This window comes from Mustela nigripes, chromosome 9, assembly GCF_022355385.1.
Source record: "Mustela nigripes isolate SB6536 chromosome 9, MUSNIG.SB6536, whole genome shotgun sequence".
NCBI lineage: Eukaryota > Metazoa > Chordata > Mammalia > Carnivora > Mustelidae > Mustela > Mustela nigripes.
In genome coordinates this window covers 1,866,685-1,891,907 of record NC_081565.1, presented here as the reverse complement: position 1 = coordinate 1,891,907, position 25,223 = coordinate 1,866,685, and the positions used below count along the sequence as shown (strand labels likewise).

The 25,223-nt window shown below is 61.8% G+C and overlaps 2 protein-coding genes across 3 annotated transcripts; both read left to right on the top strand.

Moving 5' to 3' along the window:
• The first annotated feature begins 503 nt into the window (after positions 1–503).
• MRPS2 (mitochondrial ribosomal protein S2) lies at positions 504–3,190 on the top strand. The gene is made up of 4 exons (XM_059410352.1): positions 504–575; positions 699–824; positions 1,367–1,496; positions 2,123–3,190. The coding sequence occupies exons 1-4, from the start codon at positions 542–544 to the stop codon at positions 2,706–2,708; spliced, it is 876 nt and encodes a 291-aa protein (XP_059266335.1). The 5' UTR covers positions 504–541; the 3' UTR covers positions 2,709–3,190.
• An 18,435-nt stretch (positions 3,191–21,625) lies between these two features.
• Positions 21,626–24,843, top strand: LOC132024955 (major allergen Can f 1-like). 2 transcript variants are annotated; one of them, XM_059412147.1, is made up of 7 exons: positions 21,626–21,767; positions 22,097–22,227; positions 22,575–22,645; positions 23,125–23,235; positions 23,716–23,814; positions 24,026–24,052; positions 24,666–24,843. In XM_059412147.1, the coding sequence occupies exons 1-6, from the start codon at positions 21,678–21,680 to the stop codon at positions 24,049–24,051; spliced, it is 528 nt and encodes a 175-aa protein (XP_059268130.1). In that variant the 5' UTR covers positions 21,626–21,677; the 3' UTR covers position 24,052; positions 24,666–24,843. The 2 variants fall into 2 exon arrangements, with proteins under 2 accessions (XP_059268130.1, XP_059268129.1); XM_059412146.1 differs by having other exon boundaries at positions 24,661–24,843.
• Positions 24,844–25,223: the final 380 nt, after the last annotated feature.

The window sequence follows — 25,223 nt, the reverse complement described above, 5'->3', positions numbered from 1 at the left end:
GGGGGGCTCGGCCGCCGCCGCGCACGCTCGCGGGCTCGCCTGGGCCATGCGCCTGCGCTCGGGCTGCGGCGGGAAACCGCGGGAGGCGGCGCGGCGTCCCGTTGCCAGGCGACGGCGGGGTCACGTGACGCCGGCGGCCCGGCCTTAAAGGCGCCGCGCCCGGAGGCGGCGGGCGGTGGGGGCGACGCCCGCGTTCCTCGCCGTCCCGTCCCCCCAGGGGGACCCCAGGCCTCGCGCTTCCCCCGCGGACGGCCCAGCGCCAGCTCCGCGCGGCCGCTCACTGCGGGCCTGGGCGCCGCAGGCCCGGACGTCGTGTCCCCGGCCGGCCGGAGTCTTCGTGCGGCTCCGGGCGCGCCCGTCCCACGGGACGGCCCCTGGGGCAGCGGCGGGCGGTGCCGGCCCGTCGCGCGGTGCGGAGGGCGCGGGGGCGGGCGCGCGGCCCAGCTGCAGCGGCTCCTCCGGGACGGCAGGCGGCGCCGCGCCGAGCAGCCCGGGAGCGGCGGCGGCGGGCGGCGTCCCGGCCCGTCCTGCCGTCCGCGCTATGGCGCCCGCCGTGCCCCGGCTGCTCGGCGCGGGTGAGTGCGCGCGGGCCCCGCGGGCGCGGGCGGGAGGCCGGACGGGCGTCCCCGCGGCGGGGGGGCGGCGGGACCCGCGGGGACCCCGGCCGGGCGCGCGCCTCCAGCCCGCTCTCTCCGCAGGTGTCTGGTCCCGGCCGCTGCGGCCGCGCCTGCTGCCGAGCGCGACCCCGGGGCGACCCCGGCCGGGCGGCAGGACCCTGGCGAGCGCCGCGACCTCCGCCGTCAGCGCGCCCGAGGGCAGCACCGGTAAGGCCGGCCCCTCCCCGAGCTCGGGGTTGATTCCGTCGGCCAGCGGGAGGCCCGGGGCCCCGGCTTTCGTCCTGACGCCCTGGGCTGGGGTGCGGGCCGGAAGGAAGGGGCGGCCGGCTTCCCTCTCTTGGCCCCGCAGCCCCGCATGGTCCGCGCGGGGTCACCCGCACCGTAGCGGCGCTGCCCTGCCCCACCCCCCGCACCCTGATGGGTGGCACCCCTGGGGTGGGTGGGAGGAGGGAGACATTACCTCGTGGCTTGGCTCCTTGGGAGGTGACCCCTGATGGGGGGACCGTCCTCTGGTGGCTGGGGGGAGCCGGAAGGACCTCGGAAACCAGCCGGGCCCCTCCTTTCTGGGTGAAGACTGGACCGGGAATCCCCAGGAGCAAAGCGGGGGTCAGACCCGGGCCCCAGGCCGGTCTCCCGGAGAGGACCCATCTGCCGGGCTTCGCTGCCCCTCTCCACCCCCATGTTGCTCCCCTCCGCCGTTGGGAGCTGCGGGGGGCCACAGGCCATGGCATCCTCTCCCCCCACCCCAGATGTGAGCGACAGGATCCTCAGTGAGCCCCTCAAGCACTCTGACTTCTTCAACCTCAAGGAGTTGTTTTCCGTGAGAAGTCTCTTCGACGCCCGCGTGCACCTGGGCCACAAAGCAGGCTGTCGGCACAGGTAGCGGACTCCCCGGGCGGGGTATGGCGGAGCCACGGATCTGGGCAGGACAGTGAGCGGCACCGCAGGAGGCCCTCCTGCCTCGGGATCCTTGGGGTCCACAGCCCCTGTTCCGGTGGCATGGAGCGGGCTGAGTGTCATCCCATTGATGGGGCCACTGAGTCCCAGGGAGAAGCGTTCATCCTCAGACTCCACTCTGGTCCCGGTGTTAGGCTTCATACCTCTGAGGCTCCCGGCCCTAGCAGGGCAGACCCATTGCTGGCAGCTCCTGGGAGCGGGGCGGCAGGGGATGGGGGGCTCCAGGGTTGCAGAGAGGAGTCTCACTGGGATGGCCACGTTGAGGATGTTTTGGAGGGTCGGGGAGGCCAGGGAGGGAGGTGCTCGGAGACATCTAGGGGGACGGTGATGGGACCCAGCTCCCCGGGGCAGGGGAGCTGGACCCAACCCCCATCCCACCCCCACTGCCTCATGGCGGGCTTGCAGATTGTGCCAGTTCCAGGGTTAGCGAACCCCGGAGGGCACGGGCCTCGCGGCCCCAGGGTTGGCCACAGAGGGCCTCTGGGGCCACTGGCCAGGGTTGGCCGTGCACGCGTTGCCCACTCTTGCATGGGTGGGGTCTCCGGCAGGTTTATGGAGCCCTACGTCTTTGGGAGCCGCCTGGGCCAGGACATCATCGACCTGGAACAGACGGCCGTGCACCTGCAGCTGGCCTTGAACTTCACGGCCCACGTGGCCTATCGCAAGGGCATCATCTTGTTCGTGGGCCGCAACCGGCAGTTCTCGCACCTGATCGAGACCACGGCCCGGGACTGCGGTGAGTACGCGCACACGCGCTACTTCAAGGGCGGCCTGCTGACCAATGCCCCGCTGCTCTTGGGCCCCGGGGTCCGCCTGCCGGACCTCATCATCTTCCTGCACACGCTCAACAACGTCTTTGAGCCGCACGTCGCTGTGAGAGACGCGGCCAAGATGCACATCCCCACGGTGGGCATCGTGGACACCAACTGTAACCCCTGCCTCATCACCTACCCCGTCCCGGGCAACGACGACTCGCCGCCGGCCGTCCAGCTCTTCTGCAGGCTCTTCCAGACCACGATCCACCGGGCCAAGGAGAAGCGGAGGCAGATGGAGGCCCTGTATCGTCTGCAGGGCCCAGTGGAGCAGGGGGCCGGGGGCCAGGGGCCGGCTGCTCCTCCTTCCCTGGGAGCCTAGGCCGAGCTGGACCTGGGTCCCTCCACACCCGCACGCCTCACCCGAGGGAGAGCGGCAGCCCAGCCTGCCGCTACACTGGGAGCCCCTTCCCTGGCTCTGGTCTCTAGCAGGTTCCCTATGGCTCAGGGCATCGCTTGGGTCCCTGCTGTTGGGAAACATTCCCGGCAGCTGCCCCCCACCCCCACCCCAGGGCCCCGCTGCAGACCTGCGGGGCCCGGCGGAGACACAGAGAGCAGGCAGCTGGTCCCAAGAGGACCCGTCAGGAAACATGCTTGTCCTGGAGTCTGAAAAGCCTCGCTCACACCTTGAATTCGGTCCTCTTCGCTTTCCGTTCCCCGCCAGTGAATGCCGGAGCCGGGCTGCTTTGTCACTTTGTCACGTGAGGCCTCAGGGCAAGACCCCCAGAGAATCCCCTCTGGGCTGGGACAGGCCAGGCCCGGCGGGCCACAGAGTCACAGAAATAAAGCTGATGTTTGGACAAACGTGTCTCTGTAGCTTGTGGCTTCCACGGCGTGGCTTACGTGCTTTTGCTCGTGGATGTGGCATTTGTGACACCCCCACAGGTCCCACAAAGCCCACAGAACTCGAGCTTTGTGTGTACAGGCCGCTCAGCACTTGGCGATGCCCAGGGATTTCTGGGGCGTTCGCTGCACCACCTGCTGCTCCTGGAGTGAGGCGCTCGGCCCCGTCCCTCCGAGCTCCCGAGAGGCTGGTTCTAAAGAGCCAATACCCCTTGAAACCCAAACGTGACGTGAAACCATCCTGTGAATGGCAGTTCTGGGGCCTGTGCGGGACCCCCGTGAGCCCAAGGGGACAGAGAGCCATGCCAGGCTTCAGAAGCAGGCTATGGAAGGAGGGGTGTCCCAGACTGGCCCCTGAGCAGCTCAGATCTGGGTAGGACAGTGAGCGACACAGAAGGAGGCAAAACACACATGGGACATGGAATCGGCCCCCATCCTGTCCTGGTTTAGAGGCTGGGGTCAGTGCGATGGTCCCTACCCCGTACCACCAGGGGAATATACTAATGGCTGGCCTGGCCGCAACCCTCCACTGTCCTCTGAGGGTCCCCAGAAGCTGCACGCTGAAGGCTGGTGGACACCAGCAGGGGAGACACCGATTGTTACTGGTCACCACTGTGTGCAGCTCCTGGGAGTACTGGGGGCGCAGCCAGGCAGGCAGGGGGGCCTCTGCTGAGTGAAGAGCTAACGGGAAAGGGAGACACGAGTGAGCAAGACACCTTTGGCATTGGGGACCCAAAGGCGTGGAGCAGGCTTCTGGGACAGACAGTGCGGCCACTCTAGGAAGATCAGGGAGGCCCCTGGGCCACTTCTAAACTGACCTAGAAGGGTGACCCTGGTGGCAGGGGACCTCCAATCTTGCTACCCTGGAAATGAACCCCAGGAGAGCCCAAAGGAGTCGGTGTGTGTGTGCAAGGCCTGGGCGAGGCAGGGGACTGGCCTCCCGGAAGCGGAGAAAGCGGCCTCCACCCTCCCCATCCCCAGGCTGCTGCAGTGTCTGACCCGCCCCTAGACTGGACGTCCCTGGGCCCCGGCAGGGCACCGTCGCAACCAGCGGCTGTCTGGGTGCTGGTGGCAGCCACCAGAGCAAGGGCCTGGGAGAGCCAAGATCACGGATTCGTGACCACAGCGCAGTTGAGTGCCCCCAGTGAGGGTCAGGAGGCATGGGGAGTGTGGGTCCGGGGGGTCTCCAGGACCGGGCGTGGGGAGGCCTGGAGGGGCTCCTGCCCCTAAGCCATCCAGGAGCCTCACCACCTGGGCTTTCACAAGGGCTTTGCCCTGTAAGTGGCCATAATCTCAACCCTAGGAGTCTGGGCTGCTCCCCCACCCCCTGCCCCCGCTGCAGCCCCGGCCTCGGCAGGTGCACGATCATCCTTCGCACACGTGTAGGACGACACGGCCGTCCTTCATACTCTGTGGCCCCTCAGGATGGGGACGGGAATATTCGTGCAATTTCTGTTGTGGGACCATCCCGCCTTTGTCCAAAGCTTAGCCCCGTTGTGAAAACGAGTGTGCCCTGACTGCGGACGGGAGCCCGAGATGCAGACGGCTGCGCTCACACCCCGAGGAAGCCGGTGGAGCCAGGGCGGCGCCCTCTCCTGTGTCCCCTCTCCGGGTGCACCTGCACCTCCCACGGGAGCGACCCCCGCGGCCGGTCCCACACCTGCTGCACCCAAAAGGTGACCTGGCACAGCGGCTCCCCCTCACCTGCAGGCTGTGTGTCTCGGGCGGGGCACTTCCCCTCTCTGAGCCTCAGGTGTCCCGTGGGGACCCCGTGTGCCCCGAGGCCCGACCCCGCCCATGAGGTTGCCGTCGGGCCTGTTGGGTCAGGTTCCCGATCCCGTGGCCAGCCTGTGGAGAGGGCTCGTCTCCTCCACGAACACGCTCTCTGCCCCAATCCTCGGTATCCTGTGTCTTGGCGAAAGCCGCTTTCCCCGCTGTGAGGGGTTTCACATTCCATCTGGGGGTCCCATCCAGACTGTAGCCAGAGCGGGGGTCCCTGGGGGCTGGCAGAGGGGCCGCGGACCCACTCAGAGACCTGTAGATGCTGTGGGGCTTTGTTTTCTCCGCACATGGACAGGAAGCCCCGTCTAGACAGCCTGCCTAAGTCAGGGAACAGGGCGGACAAGTCTCCCTGCCCCGTGGGCCTCGGTTCCAGGTGGGGGTCCACCGGGAACCCTGGACTAAAAAGCAGCGGTGGGGACAGGACACTCCGCGGGACGCACAGCTGGCCTTCTCTACATATGGACCTCTGCGCTCTTGACGTCCCAAGGATGAGGGACCCTAGGACGAAGGAGAGCCCCTGTCTCCCCGGTGGTGAGGGAACGCGGACAGGTCGGGTGCACCAGTGTGGGGTGGGTCATGGCGCAGGTGCTGTGCAGGTCCCTTGTGCACACCTGGCCCTCTTGGGAGGGAGGCCTGTGTGCCTGGTGCACCTGTCCTCCACCTCCCCTGGAGGAGCGGCCAAGTTCAAGCATTCCCATGCCCAACCCTCAGGGACAGTTGGGAACCTGGGGTCTAGAGAGGCAGGCACTGGCCCAGGACAAATGAGGGGTACAGAGTCCAAGGAGCGGGGGAGCTCTCCAGTCCTAGGCCAGCTCCAACCCTCCCATGAGGGTCACTTTGGGGGTGAGAGCCCCTCAGATCCTTGGGGTAGCTCCCCACCTTGTCCCATGTGGGGACATGACCTTGGGCATCCCCAGACATGTTCACCTGTGCACGCGTGCATATATGCGCTTATGGGCACGCGCACGCGCGTGCACACACACACACACACACACACTACTCTGACTGCCCAGCTGGGGGTCAAAAGTAGAGGACACCCTGCAGGGGGGAGGGTGACGAGGGGGAAGAAGAAAGAGGTCGGAGACAGCTGGGCCATGGGGCAGGGGCATCAGGACCCCTGGCAAGAACCCAGATCCGTAGCCTAGAGGAGCACAGTCAGGCCAGGCTGATGATCAGGGCCTCCCCAAGGGGCCCAGGGGGTTTGCCAGGGCACTGGGAGAGGACAGGGTCTGGGGTCTGGTGTCCATCCTGGGCACCTGGAAGTAGCAACAGACACCCCCAGTCCGGATGGGGCTGGCGCACAGAGGGATTCGGCTCACTCATCTGTCAAGTTGGCTGACGAGGTGGGATGTCCCTAGAGACCCACAGGCTTGTAGAAGAAACTGTTGGCCTTGGGTCTCCATCACGGACCCACTTGGTACTCCCTCAAGGTGCTTCTGACCAGAGGGCAGGCTGGGGGCTTGGGGGGCTGAGGACGTGGACTTCTGGAAAGTAGCAAAGCACTTAGCCACTGGTCTGGGAACCAACGTCAGCCCCTCGACGTTGCAGCCTCAGAGGCCCCATTTGGAAGGGGCTCCAGACTCTGCGGTCTGCTCAGGGTGAGGAGGGCTTGGAGGGAAACCAAACACCAGGACAGGAGAGGGAAACAGGGACAAGACAGGGACAAGGCAGGCGTCTGCGGTTTGCCACATCGCCCCAAGAACTCCCCATTCTGCTCCTGGGAAAGACACAGAGACACACCAGGGGACAAGGTCAGAAAGTAAATGGCAGCCTTCCTACTGGGGCTGGGACACGGGCAGCAGGGGCGTGGCTTCGCCTGGACCCCAGAGCAGACCCGGGCCCCTCTGAGCTGTGTTGTGCGCCCCACCCAGCTCCCACTCCCCCTCGCATTGCCAAGCGTGTGCACCAGCCTCCTGTGACAGCAGGGACGGAGCGTCTGTAGAGTCCTTCCCCGGATGGCGTCCTGAGAAGTAGAAGCCAGAAGATCCCGTGAGGCAGATGGAGAGCCTGGGGAGACCCTGAGAGTCACAGGTCTGTCCGGGGTCACAGGGCTGGGCAGAAGCAGGAACCTGGATCAAACCCAACTCTGTCCTCAAAGCGAGGACAATGGTTGCATCAGGACTCACGGGGGACGTGGGTGGGCTGTGGGGGTGCCACTGTATGGACGGGGCATGGGGTGGAGGGTGAGCACTGGGCAGCTGGGGGAGGGGCCCTCAGGGGCTCTGCTGGGAGGAGGAAGTCGGGGAAGGGGTCCCCAGGAGTGGTGACCTCACTTCCCTGACCACGGAGCCCAACAGAATTGGAACCCCCATCACCAGGCCCCCACATTCCAGGGACGCCCCCCTGCACAGCTCATTGCCTTGGACATTGTCCAACCAACAACATGTTCGCACGTTGCATCCCCAACGCGGGACGCCGGAAGCAGAGGACTGCGCGCTCGGCAAACACTTCCCCTCGCTCGGGAGGTCGTTTCAGGGCTGCCCGATGCCTCTGGCCATTCGGCCGAAAGCAGAGAAAGGTGACACGGGGAGGCCAGAGCCAGTCAAACAGCCCCACACGCTCTCATCGATGGGCGCAGCCCCGGGTCCCCCATCCCCCTGTGTTTGTGTGTGTGTGCATGCGTGTGCGAGTGTGTCTCCGCCTGTCCCTCCCTGGGCCCCTGTTCCTGCCCCTGCTCCTGCCCCTTCTCCTCCCCCTGCCTGGGTCCCTCTTCCTGCTCCACACGCAGCCCCTGCCCCTTCCCCTGCCTCCGCAGGACCACTGCCCCTCCCTGGGCCCCTGGCAGGGCCACTGGCTCTTCCCCTGCCTCTGCCTGGGCCCCTGTTCCCGCCCCACACGCAGCTCCCGCCCCTGCTCCTGCCCTTTCCCGGCCCTGCCTGCGCTCCTCTTCCCGTGTCCCTGACCCAGCGCCAGCCCTGCGTCCCGCACCGGCCGCTCCTGCTGCCCCTGGCCCTCCCCTGGCTCCCGCTCCTGCCCCTGGCCCAGCCCCTGGCCCAACCCCTGCCCCTACACCTGCTCCTGCGGGGCTCCCAGAGCCCCCTCCACAGCCCCCCGCTCTGCAGGGAGAGCTCCCTGGACGGCTCCCCTCAGTCCCATGCCCCGGACCCCGATGCCCCGCCACCGCCACCGTGTTTCATCCCCTCCCCCGTGCTCTTTCCCTCTCGTACAGTGTCACGGTCATTGTTGCTTTCCATGTCCTCTACGCTCTCTATTATCTCTTTTAAATAAAATGCATCGTTTTCCGTGGATCTCGTGCTGAGCGCTCAGCCCATCCCCGGCGCCCTCCCCCCACAGCCCAGAACGTCGCTGGGGAACATCTCCTTCCCCAAAGGGGACCCTGAGCCCAAGCCCTCCCTGCCCGTGGCTCTCCGAGCCCGGCCCCTCGCCACGCCTCAGCTGCTTTCTCTCTCGCTTCCTTCACCTGTTCTGGAGGTTTCTGGGAGGGGAACCACCCAGCAGCTGCCCTGGTGTCTGCCCACCTCTGTCCAAAGGGGACTGGGTTTTGTCCTGGGTGTCTTGGACATAGAACTTCACTTCTGCCACACCGAAACCCCGGATGGATTCCCGAGGAGATGGGATCGTGGAGGCCCCTTGAGTGGATAGGGGCCCAATGTCGGGGCCGAGACCCCTGTTCCCGCGGGGACACCCCGGCCTGACCCCAAACACCACACGGCTGCTTCCCTCCGGGGCCCACACACCAGGGCAAGGCAGAGAGCTGGAAGACACACCACATGCGGCCAACACATCGCTCACCACCCAAGGCCAGAGAAAGCTTTCCCCAGCCTCCGGTCCCAACCAGGCTCCACGTCACTGGGTCCCACAACAACACAGACCGAAAGCATGCAAGTCGGGGGTGGGGGGTGGCGGCAGATAGGCACAGGGGGAGCATGCGTCAGGGATGCGGGAGCTCCCGGGGGAGGCTTCTGGCCCAGGAAACCCTCTGGAGGCAGCGCAGGTCCTCCTACCCCCCAGACCGGCAGGTGTCTGGCCCGGGGACCAGCAGCCCTGGGGAGAACGGGAGGACACGGAGGTCCAGGGCAGGTCCCCGGAGAGAAGGGGACGGGCACCCCTGTCTGGGACAACGGTGGGCAGCGCCCTTCCCAGGCCGCAGGGGCACCCAGCACCTAGCAGTGCTCGACCTGGGACTCAGCCCGGAAACTCCGGCGCGGCGGCTCACGCCCGAAGGGAGAGAGCACGGAGAGACAGTGGGGCCAGCTGGGAATGGAACCGCGCTCATGCCCAAGGACATGGACGCCATCCTCGGTCCCGTCCTCAGGAGAGCGCGTCCTGGAGCTCCTGTCCCAGCGTCATCCGGGGCACGGGATGCGGGAAGCCCCTCCTGAGACGCCCTCCTGCCCCCCTGCTCCTGGGAACACTCAGAATGGTGGGAGGCGGCGGCGGACAGGATCCAGGATGACAGAGGGCCCAGGAGAAGGAAGGGCAGGACGGGGAGGCACAGATGCACGTGCCCCGAGCCACCGTCCAGGGTCCGGGCTGGGACGCCCTCGGACCTCCCTCCAAGCAGGACTCCTGATGGATGCGCCGCACTTCTGTGCGTTCCCGGCCTCCCTCCCAGATTCCGTCCGTCCGTCCGTCCGTCGTCCGTCCCGGCCTCCAGACCTTCCTCTTCTTTCCCTCCCTCCTCCCCTCCCCCTCCCCCAGCCCGACTCCCTCCCCCCTCCCTCGTCCAGCAGAGGATCTGGGCCCCCAGCTGGGAACTGAGCACGGCGGCGGCTTCATCCGGGAGCAGCCCCCAACCACGGGCTCCCTGTCCCCGTGGCACTCACGGTCACTGTGGGAGCTGACAGGGGACAGTGCTCAGGCTGAGCAGCGGGATGGGCACTAGGAATCCGCTCCGGACCACGGGGCCGGCCGCACCCAGAGTGACAGAACGAGGCTTCGCCCTGCCTCGGGACACAGCGAGTCCTGAAAAGGGAGGCAAAGTCAGGATCGGCTCGACCTGACGCCCTGGGAGTCCTCCTGGCCCCCGGCCCTGGTTCCTCGATGCAACAAAGAGTGCCTCAGGCAGTGTGGACTGGGGGTTTGGGACACAACTGTTCGGCCCCAGGGACGGCTTCGCGGCCAACATCCCCAGGGCCTCTGAGTTTCCCCACGGGCCTCGGAGGTTCTCTGAGCCTTGCGTCGCCCTCCTTGGGAAGCTCTGTCCGGTTGTCTTCCCTGTCTCCTGCCTCTTCTGGGAACCTTCAGGGGCCTCCCCCGCCACGGCCGCCCTCGCCAGGACTCCCCTTGCCCTGTGGCCAATTACCTGCATCCCTTCCTCATCCAGGTCCCGGGAAGAGACCAGTGACACCAGTAAGTGAGGTAGTTCTGGAGGTCTTGAGGGTCAGTGAGACCATCCGGTGTTTTTGCCTGGGGAAGCTCCTGTCCCCTGAACCCTCAGTCTAATGTCTCTACTGGGTCGGGGGACATGCCTGAACAACCCGTGGCTCTACTGGCAGAGATCGCCAACCTGATCTGTGCACACCTGCAGAGAACCCGGCCACATCGTGAAGAATCCCTGGAAACAGGAGGCATCTCAGTGACAGCTGTCCTGGGAGGTCCATATTCTAGCTGCCTGAGGGAGGACTGAGCCCCAGAGCAGCATCCTCAAGGAAGACCAGAGAGGGCCCTAGCTCTCTGCATACTCCTGGCTCCGTGTGAGGCCTCACATACATGCAGAGGAGACATGAGAAGGTTGGGAAAGAGGTCCATCCAGGGCAGCTTGGTAAATGGTGACCACTTTGAACATGCTCCCATATCTACACCCAGATCCACTGGCGAGTAACAGATGCCTTCCTGCCTGAAGGTGTTTGAATCCAACATCTACATAAGCTCTCTCCGATCACCAGGAAGCCAGAACCCAAAGTAAAAACAGAATTAATGTAAACCATGTTTAAAGAACTAAAGGAAAGTATGTTGATAAGGACTCACGAATTAAGAAAATAAAGGCACAGGAATTATCCAAAAGAATCTAATGGGAAGTTTGACGTTGAAGTGCACTGTAGCGTCTTTGGAAGATTTACTGGGAGAGCGCAAGAGGACGCCTGAGATGGCTGAGAAAGGAATCTGCACATTCAGAGCAAACTGAAGGGGGAGCAAGAGAAATCCTCTGATCTGAAAAGCAGAACAAAATGAAGAAAAAGGAGCAGAGCATCCAGGCTGCAGAATACCGTCCAGCACAGCAACCCTCCCAGCCCGAGAGAGAGGAAGAGAGGAAGCAGAAGTTATGGAGCCAACTCTCTTTGTAACACAAAAGAAGACAGTAGAGAGGAACGGAAGACTAAAAAGACAGGAGACACATAGTGAACGGATAGCGGAGGGGCAGGCACAAACCCAGCCACTGGGTGTTACATGCAACTGATGAATCACGGAACTCTACCTCGGAAACTAGTAATACGCTATCAGTTAATTAAATAAATTCAAATAAAAGCAAACTGCCAGCTATTTTAGCAGCAAAAAAAAAAAATTTTTTTTTTAATTCATTCCACTAAATGTAAACAGGTTAAATGCTTCAATCAAAAAGCAAACACTATCAGACTGGATGGAAAATACCATCCAGCTCCATGATCTACAAGAGAAATGCTGCAGATTCAAGTCACAAGGAGGTTAAAATAACATGATGGAAAAAGAGACACCATGCAAAGAGTGAGCATGAGAGCTGAAGAAGTTTTATTAAAATCAGAAAAATAGACTTCAAGAGAACAGAAATTTTACTAGAGACAAAGAGAGATATTTCATCACAAATGAATCATGAGTCTTCAGAAAGATAAAATAATTATAGATGTCTATGCATTCAACAACAGGGCCTTCCAAATTCATGCAGGTTCTAGCCAGTACACTATGATAAGAAACAAAAACAAAAGAAAACGACAAAAAAACAAGCTGCAAAGCCAAAACCAAAAATGAGAAAAGAAAGAGATCAAAGCTCCCAGTTGGAAAGGAAGGAGTGAAACAGTCTCCTCATAAACAGCATGATTCTGGGTAGAAGATTCCCGGGAATCAACAAGAACCTGTACACATCAATGAAGGAGTTTGCACGGTCTCAGGATACAAGATCAACACGCAGGCTTCCATTGTGTTTGCACTGACCAGCAATCAACAACCTGCAAATGAAAGCAAGACGACAATTCCAATTGCAACAACCCCCAAAAGAATAACATGCTTAGAAATAACTTCAACAAAAGAAGCCCAAGATTTGTGCACTGACCTATAAAACAGTGCCAAGAGCTCAGATGTTATAAGAAGATGGGGAGGTGTTCTGGGCTCATGGATCAGAAGACTCAGGATTGTCAGGATGACCAATCTCCCAAAACCAAGAGATAGAGTCGATTCGATCACTGAGAAAATCCAAGTGGGATTTGGGGGTTGTTGTGTGTTTTCTTTTCTTTAACATACAAACTGATCTTGAAATATACATGGGATTGCAAGGGACCTGAGTAGGCAAAACATGCTTGAAAAAGAACAATGTTGGAGATCCTCTACTTCTCATCTTAGAACCTCCTTTGAAACCACAGCAATCAGGGGTGATGGCACACTGCCTTAAGGACAGACATATAGGTCCATGAAATAAGTTGGAGCACCCAGTAAGAAGTCCAGGTATTTATGGCTCATTGATTTGGACAAGGTGCCAAGACAATTCACCAGTGATAGAGGAACATTTCCTACTAATTCTCCTGGGATAATTGCGTAACCACCGGCAAAAAGATTAATTTAGGTCTGCACCTCACAGCATATGAAAAGTAACCCAAGACAGAACCTAAAGCTGAAGGCAACAGCTAAAGCTATAAAAGCTCGAGAAAAAAGAAAAACCACAGGAGAAAATCTTCATGATCTTAGGTTGGCCAGATTTCATAGATATACGCCAAAAGCATGACCCATTTAAAATATGACAAATTGGACGATCAAAATTTAAAAATTTTGTGTTTCAAAAAACACCATTGTATCCATAATACCTAAGAAGCTTTCTTAAAAGTTTAAACTATTAAAAAATAAAAAACCCTTGAGTAATAATAATAATAATAATAATAATGAAGAAGGAGAAGCCATAAAAATGAACATCTCACCTGAAAAAATGGGTAAAAGATTTGATACGCATTTCATCCAGGAAGATACACGAATGGCCGAAAGCACATGAAAAACGACTTGACGTCATTAGTCATCAGGGAAACAAATCAAAATCGCGGTAAGAACCTCCTCACACCTACAGAATGGCATCAGTCAGAGACTGGGCACTAACAGGTCTTATCGAGGATGGGGCGGGGGGAAGCGGGACCACCGTATGTTGTGAGCAGGAATGTGAAACAGTACAGGCACCACAGAAACACCCCGGAAGTTTTCCCAATAATTGAAGAGTCGCTGGATGAGCCCAGAGCCCGCTCCTCGCTCCACACGAACTCAGGAGAACCGCGGATAGACGTCTATGCAGAGTCCTTTACTGCAACGCTGCCAGCAGTGTCATCACAAGGGAGCACCCCAGATGCCCATCAGCTGGGGGACGCAGAGACAAAATGCGGTCTCTCCACGTGATGGAACAGAACAGTATTCAGCCATAAAGAGGAACAGAGCACCAGCACCCCACGATGGGGGTGAGTCTTGAAGACGTGATGCTGAATGAGAGAGATGGGGCACCCAAGGCACCTGCTGGGAGATTCCCCTTTTATGAAACGTCCAGGAGAGAAAAATGTGTAGTGCCGAGTGCTGGTTTTCCAGGGCTGGGCGGTGGGGGTCGGGTCCTGGAGATTGAGGTGTGAGGGCAGGAGGGACCTTTCTGGAGAGGTAGAAATGTTCTAAAACTAGATTTTGCAGAAGGCTGCACAACCCTGAAATGTAGGAAAAACCATCCAATGGAACCATTAAATCTGGATGAACATCAGCCGTGAGAGGTATGTGTCGACAGAGCTGCCGCAAGGCAGTGTGACCTCCACGCCGTTCTGTCCCTTGACGGAGGCAGAGGAAGGAGAAAGAACCGGGAAACAGTTCCCAGACCAACTCGGAAGTCGGATCAGAATGTTGCGCCACCGGGCCCGGGACAGAGTTCCAGGGGAGACGAGTCCCTGAGAGCCCCAGCTTAGTTACCAAACCCACAGAGTCCTGGCAGCCTCTCCACTGTCACCAGCCACAGCTCCCCCTTCCCCCAAAACAGAACAAAATCAAGACAAAGAGAGAAGTCCCTGCTCTCTTCAGCCTGCAGGAAGGTGCGAGCCACTGCACTGACCCTGGGAAGTCCCCAAGTCACCAGGCCCGTCCCCCTGCGGTCAGAGCTGGGGGCTGCAGGTCCGGCACCGGCCCACTTCCCCATGGCGTGGCCAGGCCCGCTGAAGCCCACATGCATGTGGATGTTGATGTTGGCTTTCCGCACGCGGGGTGGACCACGTAATTGCCTGGTGTTCACTTCCCCGCGGCGTGGCCGAGCCCGCTGAAGCGATGTGGACACGGATATTGATGTTGGCCTTCCGCGTGCACGGTGGACCGTGTAATTGTTTGAGAGCGAGGACTTTGGAGACAGGCACAGGCCGTCTCTGGAGTCTGAAAGGTCAGCTGTTCTAGTTTTAGAATACATCCTGCTGCTTTGTCCGCAAGCCTCCTTCCTTGCCGCTGGAATCCAGGGATGCCAAGCCGTGCAGAGCCCCCATCTCGCCAGAGCCGACCTCTCACAGTCCAGCACCTGCCTGGTCTTGACGCTGGCGCCACCGTCACCCACACCTCCCCACCACCACCTTCGCCATCCGCCACCCACGGCTGGATCAACCTGGCCGTGCTTCGGCTCGCATGGCCGGAGTCTAAGCTGAGGCCACTGAGAGCCTGGGAGCTTTCCATGTCTACTGCAGGGTCCACAGGGTTGTCTCATCCTGGCAGGGCTCCTGCTGTGGCTCTCAGACATCTTCTGCCTGTCTCTGCCCACGTCTCGCCGACTGTTTCCAGAGGATGGGGTCCCTGAGATCAGCCAGACCCACCATGGGGCGGGGAGAGCGGTCGGTGCCCGTGGGAACAGCTGTTGAGCGACCTCGCCAAAGGGCCCCAAGGGCTTCATGGAGCCTCTAATGTCCCACACTCACATTGCTCCTGGGTCCCCACAGCCTGATGACACTGTTAGCGCTTCTCACTGGTCTCTCTGAAACCTCAGAAAACCAGAAAAGATGTGTTCGATACCCATGAAGAAATACCCAGCTGGCCCCCAGGGCCACGGGGTTGCGGACAAGAGGCAGAGCATATGAATAGGGGAGAAATTGTGGTGACAGGATGATTATCCCCAAATTAATGTTGTACCTAACGGCAAACCAGTTTTGGGAGGAGGGTGTGAGTCATAGGCAATTTACCTATCTTCTTAAAAGAATAAAATTACAATACAAATATATTTGCTTCTATTGGGTGCAAATGACCTTTTTTTAAAATTCTGATTCTGCAGTTGGCCCACGATCAACACGGATTTGAAGTACATGGGTTCTCTTACACCCAAATCCTTCTCAGTAAACGCGGCCGGGGCTGTAAATGCATTCCTCTGCCCCGGGATTTTCCTATCAACATTCTCTTTCCTGCGGCTCCCGTATGATAAGCACGGTCTGTGACGCACAGGACACACCACCTGCGAGTCAGTCGACGTTTGATCAGTACGCCTCCCGGAAAACTGCGCACTATTAGGAGTTTGGTTCCGAGGGCCTCCAGAGGTAAATATGGCTATTGGGCAGGGGTGAGGTCAGGGCCCCTTACCCCTGCGTCGTTCAAGAGTCAAAGACACAAAAAGCAGAAAGTGCTAAAAATTCACAAGTGGGAGTTAAAATCTCCCTTGGTCAGCCCCACTCCGAGGGCAGTGTTTCCATTTTCGGTTTATGGTGCGGCCACCCGGCATGTGGTTACATCCAAGGGCTCAAAAGCCAGCACAAGAGAGAATGGAAGAAGAGAATCCAGGGTGTGGGTATTCAAAGCCCCCGTCCCTGGAGCGGTCCCGTGGGAGCCCCAGTCTGCACCAGCCTCTGAGGTCCCCACCCCCGCTCTGGCCCCACCATCCCTTCCATGAAAGGGGACAAGAGTCACGGCTCCTCCAAGGTCAAGGCCAGTGGCCCCCATGTGCCTCCCTGAAAGCTGCCTGGTGCTCTTGGTGTGAGCGAAGCTTTCGTGTTTGCCGGTGAGGGAGGCTATGATTTTTGGTGGGACACATGGAAGTCGTGTTAGTGGTAGAACAGGGACATGCTCTTGGAACATCGCCCGCGTGGGTGGTAAAGAAATTCTGGACGCTGTTGGCTGCCAGGCGCCCTAGGGAGGGACTGCGGGCGGCACGGGTGCCGGGGGACGGCGACGGGACCATCGCTGCCTCGTCAGTGGGCGCTGGTGGCGACTGCAGCTCCCTGCGCTGCTCATGTGTGAACTCTGCCTCCCCCAGGTCTTCAGTAAATTCCAATCTCCAAAAAGCCCGGCAGGACCGTGTGTGGTTCCGGACCTTGTGGTCATCTCCTGGTTTCTTTATGGCCCCCATGCCTCCCGTGAGACTTGCCAAACGGCTGTATTGACCAACCTCTCTGAGCTTTCACCGAACAGGACTTCCTGAGCAGAGCTGCGGTGTCCAGCAACTGAGAGGAGCCTCCCGGCGCTCAGCGGGCGTGTGGGCAGAAGAGCAGGTGCTCGGGTCCCAGGACAGAGAATACGGCCTCCCGCACTCGGCGCCTGGCCTCGGGGCCCTCCTGGGTCGTCTCCAGCGACCCCCCAGTAGCTGGGGTGCGGGGCGGGGCGGCAGCGCGGGAGGCCCTCGGGGTAGAGGCCAGGGCCTGGTTCTGCCCAGCTGGGCCCGAGAGCCCTGGGGGCACACAGGGGTGGTCTCCCTCAGGGGCTCCAGCTCGTGGCACCTCCTTCCCGGCTGCTCCCCGGGCCCGACTCCGGGTCGCGAGGGAAAGTGCCCGGTTCAGAGAGTGTTTGGGGCACTTATTGGGCTGACCCTCAGGCCCCCAGCTCCGAGCCCTTCCCAGCTGCGGAGGGAGGGGTCCAGGCCCCTAGGAGGAAGCCTGGCTAAGAGGTTAGCGTGTCCATCATGAGCCCCCTGCACTGGCCGCGGATGGAGCCGGTGCTGCCCAAGGCCCATCTGGCAGGACCCAAGGGCTGACCGCCTCGGGGAGCCCGCCATGGCTCCAGGACAGCGCCTGTGATCCCCTTCTCGGGCGAGGGGGTGAGGAGCTGTGGGGAGCTCCTTGTGCTGGGGGGAGGGGGAGAGAGAGGTTGGCGAGGCCGTGTCCGCTGGCATCGACCTAGTTGCCAAGAGAGGAGGACACGGATCTGAGGTGGCCCCAGGCACACACCTGTTCGTGTGACATTCATGGTGACACAGAGCAAACCAGTGGAACAAAGGGGTCCTGTGTTCAGAAAAGCCAGGCACCCAGCAGGAGCTCAAGGAAGAGGAAGAGCTAGATCGCAAACACAGCCGACCTTTCCTGCAGGCGGCCCCCTGGCAAACACAGGGCCCTCGGGCTGCCTGGCTGCTCCCTGGGGCTCTGAGGTCAAGTGCGGCTCAGCTCCAGCGGGCTGCCGCCAGGCCAAGCCCCTTCTGGCCCGGGTCCTGAAGAAGCACGAGAGCCAGATAATGGAGGAGGCGGAGCGGAGCGGAGCCGACCTGGGGACGAGGCTCCTTCGGGGCACGACCGTCAGCTGCGGCGCGCAGCCCCGTGTGGACGCTGCGGCCAGCCCCTTCCTCCCCAAGAGAGAGTGGCCGTCCTGGGCTTCACGGGATGGCAGAGGCCAGAGGGACACCGGGAGAAAGATGGACAGCCCAGAAGGCGGGGCTTGTGGGGTCGATTCGCAGGGCCCCGGGGGCCAGTCAGGTGACTAAGGGGTTCAGCGGAGCCAAACGCACCCAGACCGGACGGAGAGCAGAAAGAAGGCAAAGTCTGAACCTCAACCACATATGAAAACAGGTACTTGTGTGGAGCGCGGAAAAGCATTAAAAACGCTAAGTTTGACAAGTCTCTGAGATCTGAGAAATCTGAGAAAAACCATACAGTCTGATTAGCTCCTGCCTGCACACCCCGTGAAACGGCGGCGTCCGCGGTCTGGTAGCCACTGGCCCCGACGGCCGCTTCCTCAGACACCGACTTCCTCCTGTTTCCCATAAAAGAAAGAGACGTCAGCCTCGGCCCCAGCGAGGGGCACCGGACCCCGTCTCACGCCCGCCGGCCGGGGTGCGCGGTGCCTGGTCCCGTCCAGCACCGACGTGCTCTCTGGGGACCGCTGGCCGGCGCGGCACGTCCGCGAGGCCTGACCGAGTCCACCTGCGGCGCTCACCGTCCAAAGAGCGTGGGTGTGGGAAGCGCCCGGCGGTTTCCGACAGCGAGGGCTCGTGTGGAGATGGGCCGTCCGCGGGAAGGGAACACTATTTCCTGGCGTCTCGGCGCAGGGCACAGACAAAGCCGCCGCACACACGGGCCAGGCCGCCTGGAGCTGAGCTTGCCCCTCATCCGAGACCCATCTGCTCGCCTCGGCGCGGTGACCCACAGCCGACGGTCCGAGGGGGACGCCAGGGCACCAACACGGAGGGCAGTAGGAATCCTCCCAAAAGCCGTGCCATCCTGGGAAGCCAGCCACAGCCCTACACACTCAAGTGACCGTCCCGCCGTCCCACTGAGCCCCAGACACTGCTGGCCACTGTCCGTGGCCCCACCGTGGGGCGGCGGTGCACGCCAGCGGCCTGGATGATAATTCCCACGCACCACATGCTGGCGATGCGTACCCTGACGGGGCGCTGCGGCCAGATTTACTTTGCTCCACACCCTGCGTCTCACCGGAGCGCCCCTCATGCCCTCGCAGCCCCCGGCGCCCCGACGCCCAGCGCCCCTCACACCCTTTGCCCAGTGCATGGAGACGGGCCGTCCGAGGGAAGGGCCTAGTCCCTGGTCCCCGTGGGCCGGGCATCATACAGGAGCATCGCATGTGCCCATGCTGTAAGCCTGTTCCTCTGCTCTGGTTGCCTTTAACCCCCATTTGTACTTTTATGGCATTTCTCGTGACCCCAGGACCTACCTCCAGCTCATCACGGTACTAGCTCAACTTTTCTTTTCGGGTCGCCAAAGCCTTGCTTTCCATAATGAAGCCTCGCCGTCTGCCTGGAGCGCGTGCGCGCGTGTGAGCGCGTGGTGTGAGGCAGGGACGTCGGCCTCCGAACCTTGTCCCCGCGGGTGGACTCCGTCCAGCCCCGCCCCCGCACGGACCTTCTCGCTGCGCTTCCCACCCCGCTCAGTTCTGGTCCTGGGCTGTCTCCTCGATCTTCAGGGTCCGTCTGGGCAGCCCAGCGACAACACCCCACTCTCCTGGAAGCTGCGGCCCCTCCGGGGGTGCTGAGTCCCGCCCGCACAGGGGCTCCCTCTGCTCACCGCTCGAGCGTCTCCTGAGCCCCAATCTGAGCGCCTGTCGCCGCCTCATCCCGATGCTGTTTAATTGCTTTTCTCATTTTGCTCACCCGTCTGGTGGAAAGTTTGTGGTCATGCACTGTTCCCAAACAGCCAGCTTTAACCATTTAAAAAATATTCTCGTTCTGTTCTTTATAACGTCTTGGCTTCTCGTTTCTCTAGGCTGCTGGCATTACTGCTGGATTTAAATACGCAGCTCACATGTTTCTGTCGTTCCGAGCCTGTTTGAGAAAGGCAGGCGGCGCCCGGGGTGGCTTCCGTGGTTGCCCACCGAGGGCACAGGCTGGGGCTCAGCCGTCCGGCGATGCCCTCTCAGAGTTCGGAGGCGGGGAGCCCAGGATCGCGACGCCCGTGGATTCGGGGTCTCCTCCCTGGCCGAGGTCTTCTCGCCGCGCCCTCACCTGCTGGAAGGGGTGAGGCGGGGCTCTGGGTCTCTCGGCAAGGTCAGGACAAGGTCAGGAACCCTGTCTGTGGGGGCCCCTTCCTCAGGACCCTAAACCCCACCTCCTCACCCATCTCGCTGGGACTAGGAGCCCAGCGGAGAAACCCGCGGGGCCGCGCACATCCCGCACACAAGCTCTCAGGACGCCCGGCTGTTGCAGCGCCGCTGCAAGTCCTAGATTTTCCCCGTGATTTCCTCGTCGAAGCATGAGCCGGGGGAGGGCTGGGCTGGCTGCGGGTCGCCTTCGCACACCGCCCTGCTCGCCGGCTCCAGAAAGGGGGGCGCCTGGTATTTCCCACGTTACCTGGACGTGGGCCACTTTCCTGACTCCTCTGGGCGCATTTTAACGGAAAGGAAGTCTTCAATGGCCGGGGCAGGGTCTTCGGACGCACAGATGACGGATGCTGTCCTTCTGGTCTGGCGTCTTCTGCGTTGCTGTGCGCGTTTAAACCTGGGACCTCTGCGCCTGGCGCTGCCTTATCGTCCCCCACTGGGACCGTGGGTTCGCCACGAGCCCCAGGTTCTTCCCGCTGGTTTCACTGCTTGCATTTCGACACGGCCGGCTTTCGATTTCTTCACTGCTCTGCCTTCTTGCTAGACTGCTCCCTGCGCTGTTTTTCTATTGGTCCCTTTTTGTCCCTACGCAATGCTTCTGACCTTACATTGTGTTCGGTCCGGGCCCATGGGGGGGGTCAGCGGGTGAGCCTCTGCCTTCGGTTGAGGTCGTGGTCGCAGGGTCTTGGGATCGAGCCCCTCATCGGGCTCCCTGCTCAGCGGGGAGCCTGCTTCCCCCTCTCCCTCTGCTGCTTCTTCTGTCCGTGCTCTCTCTCTCTCTCTCTCTGAAATAAAATAAATAAAATCTTTTTAAATAATTGTGTTTGGTTTGCCCTGCTCTGCGGTGATGTGTGGGGAATCGAGATGACGTCGTCCGATCGCAGGCGGCTGGTCTCCCTCTCTCTGTAGGCGGGTTCTCTCCCATCCTGATACCATGTGTGCGTGCGCACAGTGTCCTGTGTGCGCGTGTGCGTGTGATGCCATGTGCGTGATGTCCTGTGTGTGTGTGTGCTGTGATGTCATGTGTGCACGTCTGCTTGTGATGCCCTGTGCGCGCATGGTGTCGTGTGTGCGTGTGTACTTGTGGTGTCATGTGTGCATATGTGCACGTGTGTGTGTGCACATGCTGTCATGTGTGCGCTCCTACACACCTATCTCCGCCCATCGCGGTTCTCCCCTTCTACTGCGGATCGATTCTGCTGTGTACACGCAGCGGACAGGCTAGGTCAAGCTGCCCGCTCAGCCGGAGTGTAGATGAACTCCTTAAATTCATGCAGTAGGTCCCTTCTTGATGCTGAATTTAAGGTTAGGGAGCCTGCCCAGGATGCAGGAGGGTCAGTGAGACCAACCCCACGGCCCCCTGGTCCGACCTGCACCCTCTCTCGGGCAGCCAGCACGTCGGCCCCACCGGTGGGGTCGGAGGCGGCGCGCCCTGGCACTTCCTGCGACCCCTGACGACCTCCCTCACAGAGCACCCCCGCCCCCGGCACTCAGACTCACTTCCCCCCCAGATAAGATCTGCAACTCTGTCCTCTGGCCAGTGGCCCTTCTCTGATGGTCCGTGGCGGTTAACAAGATTTGTTCGGTCCGACAATAATGACATTTTATCCGCTCCACTGCAGAACTGGCCGCCGTTGGTGGCCAGGAGGGGAGTGGCCGGCCGTCTGTGCCAGGTCTCCTGGGGGCCCTGGGCCGAGGGGTATAAAGGCCGCTGTGTGAAGAGTGGGCACAGCCTGTCTGAGCCCCGGCGAGCAACCTGCTGGCAGCCACGAGCCCAGGCCGAGAGATGGCGAACCTGCTGCTGACCGTTGGGCTCAGCCTCATTGCTGTCCTGCGGGCCCAGGACCCCCCAGCCTCAGAAGAGTACCCCGTAGATGTGAGGCTCCGATGGGGCAGGGGGTGCTAGAGGGGGCTCAGGGAAAGGGGAGACGTTGGAGGGTCAGGCACTAACCCCTGTCCCTGAGGGAATGGTCAGAGCCAAAGGGGTCTGTGCCAGATGGTCCCCAGGGGACAGGGGGCCCTGGAGAAGGCTGGCCGCAGGTGGGTCTGGCGAGGGCACGGGGCATTTTCTGGGCAGGGTGGTGGGCTGAGAATCCTCGTGCCTCCAGCCCTGGGGGGGGGCTGGGGAGAGCCTGGGGCTGCAGAGCAGGAGGGGGACCCCGGATGGGGGCGGCCTGAGCCCTGAGGAAAGGGAACCTTCTCCAGTTGTCAGGGAAATGGTACCTGAAGGCCATGACCGCAGACCAGGACCTGCCCGAGATTACACTCGAGTCAGTGACTCCCATGATCCTCACAGTCCTGGATGGGGGTGACCTGGAAGCCAAGATCACCCTGCTGTAAGTGCAGCCCCGGGGGCCTGTGGCCGCCCCCAGCACCCCCCCCCCCACATACCGGAGAGCCAGCGTCTGAGTGGGACGAGCAGGGCAGGTTGGTGCCCTCGTGATCCTCGTGATCCCGCCTCACACTCAGCACTGGGCAGCGTTGGGGGACCCTGCCATGGGGGCTGCCTCACTGGCGAGGCCACGGATTAAGGGGAAAGCCCCGAAGGGCCAGAGTGGCTGATTGGGGGTGCAATGGCCCCGTCTCCTCCCCTGGGGGAGCCCTGGGGAGTTGCCCCACGTGGCATGTGGGTCCAGCAGGGACTTAGGGTGGGCGGCATCCCCACGTGGACCCTGTGTTCTAGGATAAACGGTCAGTGCCAGGACATGGAAGTGGTCCTGCAGAAAACTTCCGAGCCCGGCAGATACATGACCTGTGAGTCCTGGAGGTCGGCCAGGCCGTGCCCACCCCACCCCCCACGGGCAGAGGGGGCTTCCAGCCTGAGAAGTCTGCTCCTATCTGACCCCTTAAACCTACTGTCTCCTCTCATGAGCCAAACTACCCTACAGACACGGACGGGCCCCAGTTCTAGGGACACATTTGTCTCCAGGAGGGATGGGCCTGTCCAGGGACTTCCCGGGACGGCTGTGCCCATGTCAGGGGCCAAGAGCACAGCCATGTTTGGAGGTCAGGGGGCTGAGCGCCCCGTGCCCCAAGCTCTTCAGACCCCAGAGCCCAAGACTTCTCTGGGACCCACGTGAGGGGTGCGGGGTGTGGGGACTCGGGGCAGGGTGGGGAGCCCAAGAGAGCGCGTGGGGGCTGGGCGGTCTGCCCAGCCGAGCCTGGGTGAGCAGCGGGTTCTTCCTGGAGAATCCTGTGGCTCTTCCCGGACGTGTGCTGCTGTCCTCCCACAGACAACAGCAAGCGGGTCGTGTACATCCTGCCGTCGCCGGCGAAGGACCACTACGTCCTTTACTGTAGCGGCGACTTCAACGGGAAGCAGGTCCAAATGGCCAAGCTCGTGGGTAAGGGTCCCACATCCCTGCGGACGCTCCCCCTCCCCTCCGTGCCTTCCAGCCTCCCTCCGGCTGCCCTCACTCCCACTCCTGGGCCTCGGGACCTGGGTGCACAGCCCGGGTCCCTGCCGTGGGAGCCCAGCGGGAGCAGAGAGCTGCTGTGGGCACAGGGACTCCCGTGTCAGGATTGGCCTGGGGGGGGGGGGGCAGCTCTACCTCCTCCCTGGAGCCCAGACCTCCAAGTGCATGGGGTCCCGCCTGGGAAGGGAACGCCTCTGGGACGGGGCAGGACGGCAGCTGCTCCCCTCCAGGGACGTGCCCAGGCGTGTTCCCCCGTCCCCGCTCGATGCCCACAGCGGCCCGGCTCCCCTCCTGGCCCAGGGCCCTCGGTGCCACCCCCACGCGGGTGCGCGGGCTCCCGCCCAGGCTGCGGTGGAGATGCCTCCCGGGTGTGCCCCTCAGCCTCGTGTCTTCTGGTTCTCCCGACAGGAAGGGACCCCGAGACCAACCAGGAGGCCCTGGAGAATTTTCAGAAGTTCGTAAAAGCCAAAGGACTCAACCAGGACATCTTGGAACCCACACAGAGCGGTAGGAAGGAAGCCTGGCCGGTCCCGCCCAGTTGCCCCCCCTGCCCGCCCCAACAGTGGGACCATCAGCTGATGCTTTCGGAGAACACACGGCATCTGACTGTGGCTTTGCTCTCTCCGGGGCTGGCTGACACGCTGGCCGGTGAGGCCCTGGGGTGCTGACGGGTTCCCCGGGATCTCCTGGATCATGTGCGTCTCCTTTTTTCCCACAGAAACTTGCTCTTCAAGAGGAGACTAGGGTAAGTGGACAGTGGCCGGGGACACGTGCAAAAATGGCCTTGGAGCCCGCGGGATCTCAGGAGGCACGTGGTCTGCCCCCAACCCTGGGTCCCACCTGGGCCAGACAGACACGGCCACCAGCCCAGGGGACATCGCCTGCATCCGCTTCCTAGAGCAGCCCCCCACCCCGGCAGCTGGAAAACCCCTTCTGGGCGGTCGCGCCACGGGGTGATGCACAGCCGGGCGACGAGCCTCCGGACAGGCCCCAGGGTGTGAAATCCCTCCTCATCCCAAAACGGTCATTGTGACTCTGTTCACACGATGAGTTGCTTCAAAGATCCAGAAATACGGTGTCCGTGTGTGGGATGCTGCACATCTCCTGGGTCCTTCCCTGGCTGTGTGTCAGGAGTTTTGGGGACCCCCCCCAGTTGCTGTCAGAGCCGGAATCGAGAACTGCATCCCGGCTCCTCCTCTGCCCCTCCCCCAGGAGGGCAGTCACCTTGTCACGGACTCACACCCCGGCTGGGAGTCTCGGGGAAGCCCACGGGAAGCTTCTCCTTCCTCTGCTCAGACAGGCTCTGCAGCCCCCGCGAGCCCGCCCCGGCCTCACGACACCCCTCCTTCCCAGGGCAGGAGGCACAACCATCCACTCCGGCAGCCCCGGGACAGCAGCCCCAGGACCCTCCGTCCTGCAGGACGTGGAAGGAACCACGCCCCGGGGACCCGGGCCCGCTCCACCCCTCCTGCCAGACCCGCTCCCCGCCCCCTGGCCCTCCGCCCCACTCCTGTGTCCACATAAAGGGTTTCTGCAGTCCCTGGTGGCTCTGTCTGTCTGTGGGGTCCCTCGGGTGGGCAAGCCAGGGCGGGAGGAGGCGAGGGCCCACCGATGTCCTGGTTCTCGGTGGCGGGGCCGCGGTCCAGCGGGCAGAGGGGGGCGGCTGTGGCTCTGCCGGGGGATCCCATGGAGGCTTTCTGCAGGACTAACGCCCACGCAGCTCAGGTTCTGGGTGGTTCTGTGGTCGGGGGAAGGGCCTGATCCACGGAGCTACCCAAGTAAGGCTTGTCAGGCTTAGAACAAAGGGAAGCCTCGGCTCAGGTCTGGGTGTGCAGAGTCCCCTGGGCCCTTGGCATTGGTCCTGTATCCGAGCAGCCTGCACGGGGCATCAGGGAGGTGGGAGGGGCCAGCAGCTC